This window comes from Oenanthe melanoleuca, chromosome 1, assembly GCF_029582105.1.
Source record: "Oenanthe melanoleuca isolate GR-GAL-2019-014 chromosome 1, OMel1.0, whole genome shotgun sequence".
NCBI classification, from domain to species: Eukaryota; Metazoa; Chordata; class Aves; order Passeriformes; family Muscicapidae; genus Oenanthe; species Oenanthe melanoleuca.
The window spans coordinates 36,689,111-36,699,816 of NC_079333.1; the positions used below are offsets into that span (position 1 = coordinate 36,689,111).

General features: G+C 44.0%; 1 protein-coding gene across 1 annotated transcript; it reads right to left on the reverse strand.

Annotated features, from left to right (window-relative positions):
- Window positions 1–5,477: 5,477 nt before the first annotated feature.
- GPR83 (G protein-coupled receptor 83) lies at window positions 5,478–10,706 on the reverse strand. The gene is made up of 4 exons (XM_056494814.1): window positions 10,155–10,706; window positions 9,188–9,313; window positions 8,029–8,162; window positions 5,478–7,213 (listed from the first exon to the last, which is right to left on the reverse strand). Exons 1-4 carry the CDS (start codon window positions 10,539–10,541, stop codon window positions 6,589–6,591), a joined length of 1,272 nt encoding a protein of 423 aa, XP_056350789.1. The 5' UTR covers window positions 10,542–10,706; the 3' UTR covers window positions 5,478–6,588.

Sequence of the window (10,706 nt, forward strand, 5' to 3'; positions counted from 1 at the left end):
AAAAGTAATTACTCCTATTAAATATTTTAAAAGTATATTTCTGAAGTGACACAATATAATGAAAATATTATGGCTTTCTATTCTTAAACGTTCAAACATCTACTTGGTTCATGTCATGCTGTCAACTCTCCCCGAAGGACTGCAACAAAGAATTCACACTATAACACTATTTAATCTTTTTAGGTAGTAAAATTTGCATCTTCTCTCTTGTTTCTTCAAATTCTTTGATGTGAGTCATCTCAAACTTTTTATAATCATTGAGATTAACAAAACACCATGCAAACAACATTCTTGGCCTATGAATGAACTCCCACCCAACTCAGGGGCTGCTCAGTTAGTCCTCTTAAGTCAGATTCTTGCTTCCCCACAGAGTCCAGGGAAAATGCTGGCTGCCTTTGAAGGCATTTGAATGGGCAAGCAGTCCAAGGATGAAAACAGCCTGGAGTCACTCTGCTTGTGCTACCTTTGAATTGCTTCAGCTCTTGCACACTTACAAACTTTATGTGAAATCTCCCAACCAGCAACAAAAGAACTGGGGGCTTTGCTTTTTCCCTCTTATCTGAGCTCAGCTGAGATGAGAGAAATATGTGCTGCTGCACACTCAGAACAAGGCCTCTGTGCTGGGAATCTGAGCTGCAGGATGAGAAACAAGAGCCTGAGGCTGCTGTCTGCTTGTCTTGAAATGTGTGCACTGCTGAACAGGAACACCAGGGAAAAAGCTCAAGGGTTTGGTCCTTGCTGTTCTTGTTCAAGTGTCAGATCATTCCCCAGCCCTGTCTCAGCACTGCTTCAAGACAAATTCTAGGCAAATAGTTCACTTATAGAGCAACTTCCAAAAGTCACTAGGGATGAGACCATAACAATTCAGTTAGCACCACCCTACATGTCGCTCCAACATATCCCACCGAGTTTTGTACCTTCAGAGGCTGATGATGTGCTTTTAAAGCACTTGATACATGTCCCTAGTTTCATATTAATAAGAAATGGTGACCTCTGACAGACCTGTCACATGGTGTTTTTAGCTGAAAAAAAGCCTATAAAAATGTAATGTCTTAAAATCCTCATATCCCTGTGACCTTAGGGGCTAAGAGCCAAGCACTATGAACCACCACATATCTGGTCTGCTCTAGATGGACCTAACCCTACATGTTGTGGAAATAGGTGAGCTGACATCTTAGAGCCAGGAATAATTTGTTAGACCTTCAGTTATTTAATGGGTGTCTGTGTTTCATCTGGGATACAGTTACTTTTTTCTTAGTAGCTGGCACAATGCTGTGTTTTGGACTCAGTATGAAAATATTGATAACACACTGATGTTTTGGTTATTGCTGATCAGTGCTTAGCCTAAGCCAAGGACTTTTCAGTTTCCCAAGCTCTACCTAAGAGCAGGTGCACAAGAAGCTGGCAGAAGACATGGCCTGAACCCAAAGTGGCCAAAGGGATAATCCACACTCAGTTTATAAACTGTGGCAGTTGGCCAGGAGACACTGATTTGTTTTGTAGATAAAGGCAATTTTCTTCCTGGTCAGGACAGTGTGATGATGACTGGATTCACCTCTGCCTCTCTATCATTAAATGGCTTTGAGCCTAAGGCAAGAGGTGGGAAGTTTTATCTCACCATGACTCAGAAATCCCTTCAAACTTGCAAGCCAGAGAACAGGCTGTGGGAGACATCATACCCAGAAGAAAAAAAGGATGGGCCAGAGAATTTCCCTGTTTCTTTAATGGCAGTGTAAACCTTCTCCCAAGCCCACTGTGCCACCCCCAGGAAGGAGCAGAGGCTGCCCATCTGTTGGGCTGTGTAGGATGGGGAGGGCAGAGGAGGATCCCATCCTCATTCCCCTGCGGCGGCACAAGGAAGATCAGGAGTAAGAGAGCAAGCCACCAGCCACCAGCACTGGACACTGGGGCTGTGGGAAGGCACAGCATTCCCAGGCAAGCCTCCAAGAGCTGCTAGGTGGTGTAGGTGCCTTCGTGGATGCAGGGTGTTCACAGCCCCATGGATCCGACACAAGGCTGGCAGACTGCGTCAGCAGGGACCTGGCTGCGCTCTCACCAGCACTCAGGAGCTTCATGAATAAGGCAGATGTGAATAATAGTTAGTCTCAGTCTCCTGGGAAACTGCTATTCTCTGTGTGTCCACATTCAGTTTCTAGGTCAGTCTACTCAGAGAACTAAGACATCCCTGGAGCTCTTGAAACAACTAAGTGCACACATGGATCATAGCTCAGTGCCGTGCAGATGTACCTGTTCATATCCAAGAATTGTACAGCTTCATCCAGCCCTTGCTAAGCCCAGCACAAGCTCCCTACTCAGTAGCTGCAGTGCACAATTGTAGCCTGAAATTTGGAACAAGCACACAAGTCTGTAGCTGGCAATAATGTTGTGGTCTTGTAGAGCGATCTATTAATGACTTCTATGCAGTTCATAGAACAGACTGTTCTAACTGTGATCTACCCAAACTGCATCAAAATAGACCTTGAAGTTTCACATGCAATAGGTAAATATTTAAGACTCCCCATAATAAAATATTAATAAGATACCCTGAGTTGGAAGGGTATCCATAAGGATCATTCTGGCCCTGCACAGGACACTCCAAGAATCACACCCTGTGATTGTTTTAATGCTCCTTGAACTCTGTCAGGCTGGTGCTGTAACCACTTCCCTGGGGAGCCTGTTCCAGTGCCCAACCACCCTGTGGATGCAGGACCTTTTCCTGATATCCAGTATAAACTATACCCAACTCAGCTTCAGGCCATTCCCTTGTGTCCTGTCACTGGTCACCACAGAGAAAAGAGCCTGCCAGAGATAAAAACCATGTTTGTAACATCTAATGGTGGCTAGATAATATATTCATTAAAGAAATTAGAGGTTTTTGCTTCTCAGAAAACTGTGATTTTGAAGTCTTTGGAATCTCCCAGCACTTTTTCTATAAGAAAGGTGGAAGTAAATAAAGATAACTTGGAGATGGTGTCTGATATCCTTTGAAAATGCCAGAGAGACAATGGAATTACTCTTCCTGAAGTTACAGGACATTTCTATATTTTAAGCAGCTGCCTTTTCATCTCCATCTTTCATCCACTGAGAGGAGAAATTCATCCCACACTGACAGGAGAAGAGGTGGGCTGCCTTGCAGTCAGAAACATTACCAACCAAAGCTGAGGTTCCTTTCTTCTGTGCAGGACAAATTTGTCGTCTTTTCTTTGAGTGATCTCAGTGTGCCTTGAAGAATTGTCCTCCTTTTATGTGTAAAAGCAAGAGGTGGTTTCAAGGATTTGTTTTCCCCTGAGAACTATTCAGAATAACACAAGCTTTGAAACACATCATGGCACTGTCTTTGTTTCCTCTGCATCATTCTACACAGAGAAAATTAATAAAATACTAGGAATGCTTTTAGAAACTGAAAATTAATATTCAGGAATTCCTAGAACTTGCAAGTTTATTTTCTTAGGCCTGTTACAATATTTTTCTAGGAAATAGAAAAATAAGAAAACAGTATTGTCAATACAAATAACAATTCACTTTTGGGTAGAAAAACCCAAAATACACTAAACCACAGGTGTTGTAGAGCCAACCACTCAAAATTTTGGAGATGCCAGCATTAACTTTACCGTTGTAACCCTAATTGAGTTCCTTTATTCATGTGCCAGATATTGTGTTCTCTAAATGCAGTTCATTTTCCCACAAAATGCCTGTTCTTGGGCTCTGCAGACCTCCTGCAATGAACAGCTGTTCAGTGCCTTGTGCAACACCTCCCGAATTCAAAAGATATCAAAAACTCCAGCTACAACAGGGAAACACACACCAAATAGAAAATTAAAGATAAACTCCACCCTGTACACATTGTGTCTCATTTTATCAACACTCAGATCCTCCCTTTACACCCAAGATGACATCTCAATGCAGTTTATGCACCAATGGCAGTATTAGAATTCTAAAAAACCCTCTGGTCTGCAGGAGAGATGGAGTAGGATGAAAGAATATCCACGAAGCCTGGATGCCCAAGTTAAATTGTCCAGAGCATAATATTTTGGAGTACTTGGCATCATACTGCACTTTGTGTGCACAGAGCACAACTCCCCCACTGATTTCAGCAGTGAATGCCAAATATCTGTCCAGAATCCCAAATTAGACATGAAGAAATGAAAAATTGCTAATTACTAGAAATGGCGCTGTTAAGCACATTGTAGCACACATGGTGTATGACACACAGTTTCCATGGACACCGTTTCTAGGGCATTAACCATGTCCACCTCTTCCACACTGTCCAAGTCCCTCTGAACTTGTACCTCTGCTGTTCATTCCTGGACAGGCTCCTGAAGTTCACTATCCAGTCTGTCTCTTCCTATTATCCATCCTGTTCCTTTGAATTAAATCAAACAGCTTCAACTGCTTGCATCCTCCCCTTGTGCCCAGATTCAGGATTGAGCAGAGCCTGGAGGAGAAAGGTTTGACACCCAGTGCAGGGGTGCAGCATCAAGAGCTGCAACTGCAGGAGCCCTGCTCCAACCCACCAGCAGCCTTTGAGTAGGCATTTGAAGATTTTGTCTACTGGAGTTACAAAATTGTTCCTCATATATAGTAGGATGACAACTGCACTCAAAAATGGTGAATCTTAAGATGTTTCCTTCAGCTTCAGAAAGAACATCTTACTGAGGTAGTCAGCATTCACAGAGATTTATTTGCTAGTAAAGTACTGGATTCTGCTGCCACTGGAATGGGGAGCATGGTTCACAAGGTCTGCACAATTAGGAAATTAGAATAGAATTAGAATTAGAATTAGAATTAGAATTAGAATTAGAATTAGAATTAGAATTAGAATTAGAGCAGAATGGAATGGAATGGAATGGAATGGAATGGAATGGAATAGAATAGAATAGAATAGAATAGAATAGAATAGAATAGAATAGAATAGAATAGAATAGAATAGAATAGAATAGAATAGAATAGAATAGAATAGAATAGAATAGAATAGAATAGAATAGAATAGAATAGAATAGAATAGAATAGAATAGTTTGTTTGGAAGGGACCTGCAATGATCATCCAGTTGAACTCCTTGAACAATTCAAGGCTGATGTGTTGCAAGTGTTGAGGGAGGAAATGGGACTTTGTGTAAGGGGTCAAAGAAGGCAGGAGGAAGGATTTAATTCTGCAGATCAGTGATACAAAATATTCTGACTCCAGGAGCATTGATAGAGGGCAGTAAAATACCACCAGTGAGAGACTGATAATCTCTTGTGCAAGGGCAGGTTAGCTTCAAGGAGTGGTAGATATTTCAGTCTCTTTAAATATTGAAGTGTGAAAATCCTGCACAAAGCTTAAAATTATTTCAGAACAGTAAGTTTATTACAGAACACTGAGATAAACAGCTTAACCTTTTTGTTTTTTGCATTTATAGAAAGATTTTCTCACTTCACTGCTGAATGCTACAAGTTAAATGTGGAATGGGGCACCCTGGTGTGATGTTCAAGCTAATTTCCACAGCATGAGGAAGTACTGTTTTCCTATTTTTGGAACACCTTTTTTTTTTATTGTTCAAACCCATATTTTCTTCTGCTAAGAACATTACGTTCTGAAATCTACTTCAGACACTTGCAGTCATGAATTTTCTTAGCCACTTCAAACAGGACACATCTCAGCTATCCTTAAATGCACCAAAATTGTGTCATCACCAGAGGATAACTTGCAGTCAAATGTTCCACCTTTATGTCTTGCTGTCTGAGATATCATCTCTTCTCTCAAAGCAGTTCATTTATGAACTCATTTCAGCGAGCTGACTTCTTACTTGGAATGAAATGTCCCGAATGTCTGAAGTGACAAGTACACAGGTGCTTTACAGGCTAAGAGACCAACATTCAAAGGCAAGTTAAAAAGTCGAACTGTGTGATCCTAGAGCTGCAACTTGACAATGATGGAGAGATGCTCTTAATTATCCATTCTCCAACAGTGAATGGCATGTCCAACTCTTTGTATGATTTTGGGTTTAGTTATCTATTTGAAGAAAAGCCACCTACTTACTTGAAGAATAGGCATCCACTTTTCTTCAAATCAATCTTAAAAAAGGATTTATGGAATAGATCTGTTCATTCACTCCGAACAGGTCTTGACTTTTCAGACCTCAGTTCAGAAAGGATGCTTTCCTACCCAGCTGCACTGGGTCTCAGACAGCAACATAAAGGTCTACATCTCAACCATTTCCATGTTGCCAAGAGGAGACTCAGAAAAGGGGAAGGGAGATCTGATGTGATGACACTGTTGTTTAAGCACCAGGAAAACACACCCACAGTCCTAGTTCTAAAAAGCCTTAGTCATGCAGGCAACAGCAGCACACATGCGGAGAATCCCATCCTGCGAGCCAGTCCAAAGTCACCCCAACAAAGACAAAAGTTCCTTCCTGGAAAAAGTTTACTTTCTCCCCGCTAGAGTCTCCACACCATTATCATCAGCCTGCCCCAAACATGCAGTTCTTTCATACTGCCTCCTGCAGAACCTCCTTCTTGGTTTTATCACCTGTTGTGTGGCCAGGGCTCCACATCTTCCCACCCTTTTAGCTCTTGCCAAATCTCTGTGCAGTCCAAGGTCACCGTTTAGCTCACAGCTACTATTGGCTCAACTGCAGAGATGTCTGTCTTTCCTGACTGGATGGTGGAGGATGGTGGAAGGACATGGGAGGCCTGCAGCCTCTTGACATTGCTGTTTTCTGGCCAAGCCAGTCGGTAGGAGGGGACTGTGGAGGGGAGCCTCTGCTCCGTGGGCCTGGGGGCTTTTCTGCACACGTTGAGCAGAGCCTTCAGCTCCGCTCGGAAGCTGTCGTTGAGCCAGCAGTAGATGAAGGGGTTGTAGCAGGTGCTGCTCATTGCAAACCAGTGGAAGGCGAAGTAGAGGGCGTTGTTGGTGTGGATGGTCTGGCTGGAGAGGAGGACGACGTAGCAATTCAAGGGGAACCAGCAAACTGCGAAGAGGATGACAACGAGCATCAGCATCTTGATGGTCTTCTTGTTCTTCCTGCGGAGGACGAGGTACTGCTCGGTGGTGACGTCCCCGATGACATTGCGCAGCCAGAGCTTCTTTGCCACCGTCAAGTAGGCAGCAGAGATGATCAGAAGGGGCAGGACGTAGAGCAAAACGAAGGTTGTTAAATCAAGGTACTTCCAAAAGAGGTCAGCAGGCTCAGGGAAATCTGGCAGACACAGGCACCGGGTAACATCCTCACTGCAAATGGAGAGATGGGACAGGATGAGAGGCTCAGATGGCCTGGCACGGCAGGATAATAAGTACATCAGAAACAAGGAGGCAACTGGGAGAGAGCTCCTGCCATTGGGCCTGAAAGCAAACACTGGTGTTAATCTCACAAATGTCACAGCTGAGCAGAGCTCTGCTCTTCAAGGATCTGAGCCATGAAGCAGCCAGTGAGCAATGTAGTGCTAATTTCTTATGGGCATTCATGACCTTATGAGAATCTTATGAATTTCACCAATTACAAAATTTCCGGCTGCACATAAGCAGGTTTTTATTTTCTGTCCTTTGGCAAATAGGAACACAGTCTCTGCACATATTAAGAACCTTTCCTTCATTAAAGCATTTTCCAAATACAAGGACTCTTGACAGCTGAGGCAGATTTATCTACTTTCCTAGGACTAAAGAGTAGATTAAAAACAATTGGGTTTTAGTGTGTTTTTGTTTGTTTGGTTGGTTGTGGTTTTTTTTGTTTCCCACTTCCAGTCTGCCCAAACAGGTCAGATTGGTATATGGCATAAAATGCCAGTGTACAGAAGGGTAAAGCCAGATCCTCTAACTTCTTAGCCTGTTTTGTGTGATTAGTGGGACAGAATAAAGATAAAATATTTAAAAATAAAAAGGACAGGATATCAGATATAGCAAAAGGAATCGGATGAAAACTGTAGTTTAGGTCCGTATTTGGCTGACCTTGATACATGCTCAAGGCTTTCAGCAGAATATACCAAAGTATAACTGCTCAGAGTTTGGCCTCCAGGGAGACTGTGGAGGAAAGCAAACCACATCCTTACCTGTATTCGAAGGTAAAGAGCTTTTGGTAGATAGCATGCGGTAGGGAAAAACAAGTTGCCATGATCCAGATTACAGAGATGTAGACAAGACCTTTTCCGGTAGATATGCGAGGCTTCAGGGGGTGCATTATAACCTGTGCAAAATAAACAAAAATCTAGGCTTATTACATTTATGGAAAGAAGTATACTGGGGTTTTTTTCCCCTCATATGGTCTTCCAGCCTTAAATCTATTACTTAATGTGGTAATTTAGCATGCAAGCAGTACAGTCTTCATCCAGCTCCCAATGACTGTAAGCTGTACATGAAAACCTGAATTTTAACACCATGAAATATGGTTCAAGTCATATCCTAGTTCTGCCCTCAAATTTCAGAACTTTCATCTAGGTGGGAAAAATTGCGTACCAGGAGGTGTTAATGCATGTTAATTACTATGTTCAATTTCCTTAATTGAAAAAAAAAAAGGAAAAAAAAAGGGGGGGGAAAAGGGAGAAAAAAGCCTCAAACTCTTCAGTATCAGTGACCCAAAGAACTAAAGGGTTTAACCAGACCTCCATGGGAATGCTTTTGATAGTCAGTGCATTTTCTGGAAACAATCTTTCTAGCAGAAAATGCCAACTGTGAACAGTTTTGTGTGGTTGTTGGGTGACTCCAAGCTGATAATACCCAAATGCCCCAAGTTTTGAGCTCATTATCAACAGCAAGCCACAGCTCTGATTGTGACAAACACCAGTGTGCTACAGTCAGATCTCCAGTATTCAGGGTAAAAGGATATGGGACATCCCAGAACATCAGGAGATAGAGATGAAAAAGTTAACTAGGATGTCCCTTACAACCCTGGTGCTGGCCAAGCCACCCCAAAGGAGAGCTGTCCACATGAATTCCTATTAGGACCTTGATCTTTCTCCTTGTTTGAGAGCTACTGGGTTATCTACTACATAAAAGCTCCCTTTACTCAGCTGGAAGAGCAAGTTGATGGATACTTCCTACCTTGCTATGGGTTTGAAACTATTCTGACAAGAACTGCCCCTCTACCCTGTCAGCTCCTCATGAATGTTATGATATTCTGGGAGCTGAAAGGGAAAATGACATGAGTTCATCGTTCTCAGTTTACTTATGCCTTCCCAAGCTTTCCATCTCTCTGCTTCAGAGAGGTCTCACCTGGTGCCTGTCCACAGCAATGGCTGTAAGGGTCAGGGCAGAGACGTGGAGGGAGCAGTACTGTGCAAACCTGCTGACGTGGCACATCCCCTTCCCAAAGATCCAGGTGCTGTTCACAAAACGAGCCTAAAAAGGAAGACCATTAGTTTTGTGCACCCCACAACTGCTTATAGGTACACCTCCAGTACACAATTCCTTGTGCTGCACAAAAGGCACTTGTAAGATAGCAAGTTCTTTGTATAATTTTATAATTTTCTGGGTTCTGAGCCCTGAAGAGGTAGGTTACTGTTACTCAGTGGCCTGACAATACCCTCCAGAACAATACAGCAGTGCAGTACCAAAGATGTTTGTTCTGCTTTATTTACAGTGTGTCCTTCTGCAGCCTCACTATTGAGTAAACACATTTGCTCTTCCTCTTTATTCCTCCTTATGGAATAGAGCTGACCTGTATATCTCATCTCAGTTCAAACAAACTACAGCTTCTCAAAAGGGCTGGTTAAACGATGCTGAGCATTAATTTTTTCAAGAGGTTTATAGCATTGCTTTCAAAGTACTTTAGAAAAAAGAAGGGGGAATAAAAGATCAGATGCTACAAAGTGGCAAGCAATCGCTGCAAGGTTATTATTGCTCAAGTACTATTATCAGAGCCACGTTTAACAAATGGGTAATTTCCGATCTTCTACTAGATAGCAGCCATCAGAGAAGAAAAATACACGCGGAGTTTCCCAAAGGCAACTCCAATAGCTGTAATTTGGAGTGGACAGCTCTCTGCAGAACATCCACACACCGCCTAGAGCAGTGTAAAGCAGGAAAAGCCACCAAAGCACCTTTAGGGCCCTGTAGAGGGGCAGAGAAATTGACTTCAGTCATGGGGTGGATGGTGGTGGCGCATCCCCCTCCCAGGCTGCGGAGGTGCTTCCCTTCCCTTTAGGGGCGAGGAGCGCCAGGCGTCCCTGCCCGCCCTTACCAGCGTGAAAGGTGTGTTGAGGAGCGTGATCATGATATCGGCCACCGCCAGGTTCACGATGAACAAGCTGGTGGCGGAGTGCACCCGCTTCGTCTTGATGGCAACGTGGCAGACCAGGACATTGCCGAAGAGGGAGAAGACGATGATGAAGGAGTACGCGGCGATGAGCAGCGCTTTCACCGTGGGGCTCTGCGACTCCGCTCCGTACCGGCTCCTGCCCACAAAGCTCTGCCAGTCCGCCAGGCTCTCGTTGTCCCAGGAAAAGAAACCCGACACGTTCGGGACTACCACAGTCTCCTCCAGGCTCCCATTGAGGGGCAACTTTGCTGCGGTCACAAAGGCTTTAGCCAGGTGGGGAAGGGCGAGCCACACAAAGCGGGACAGCATCTCGGGAACGCCGCTGTGCCCCTCCGGCTCTGGCAGAGCTCATTTGCCAGAGCAGGACTCGCTCCGTGCGCCGGGAGCGCCGCTCTCGCCTCGCTCAGCCCCGAGCAGCCGGAGCGGGGAGATGCTCCTGCCTCCCGCGATGCGCTTCTCTCCCGCTCAGCTCGC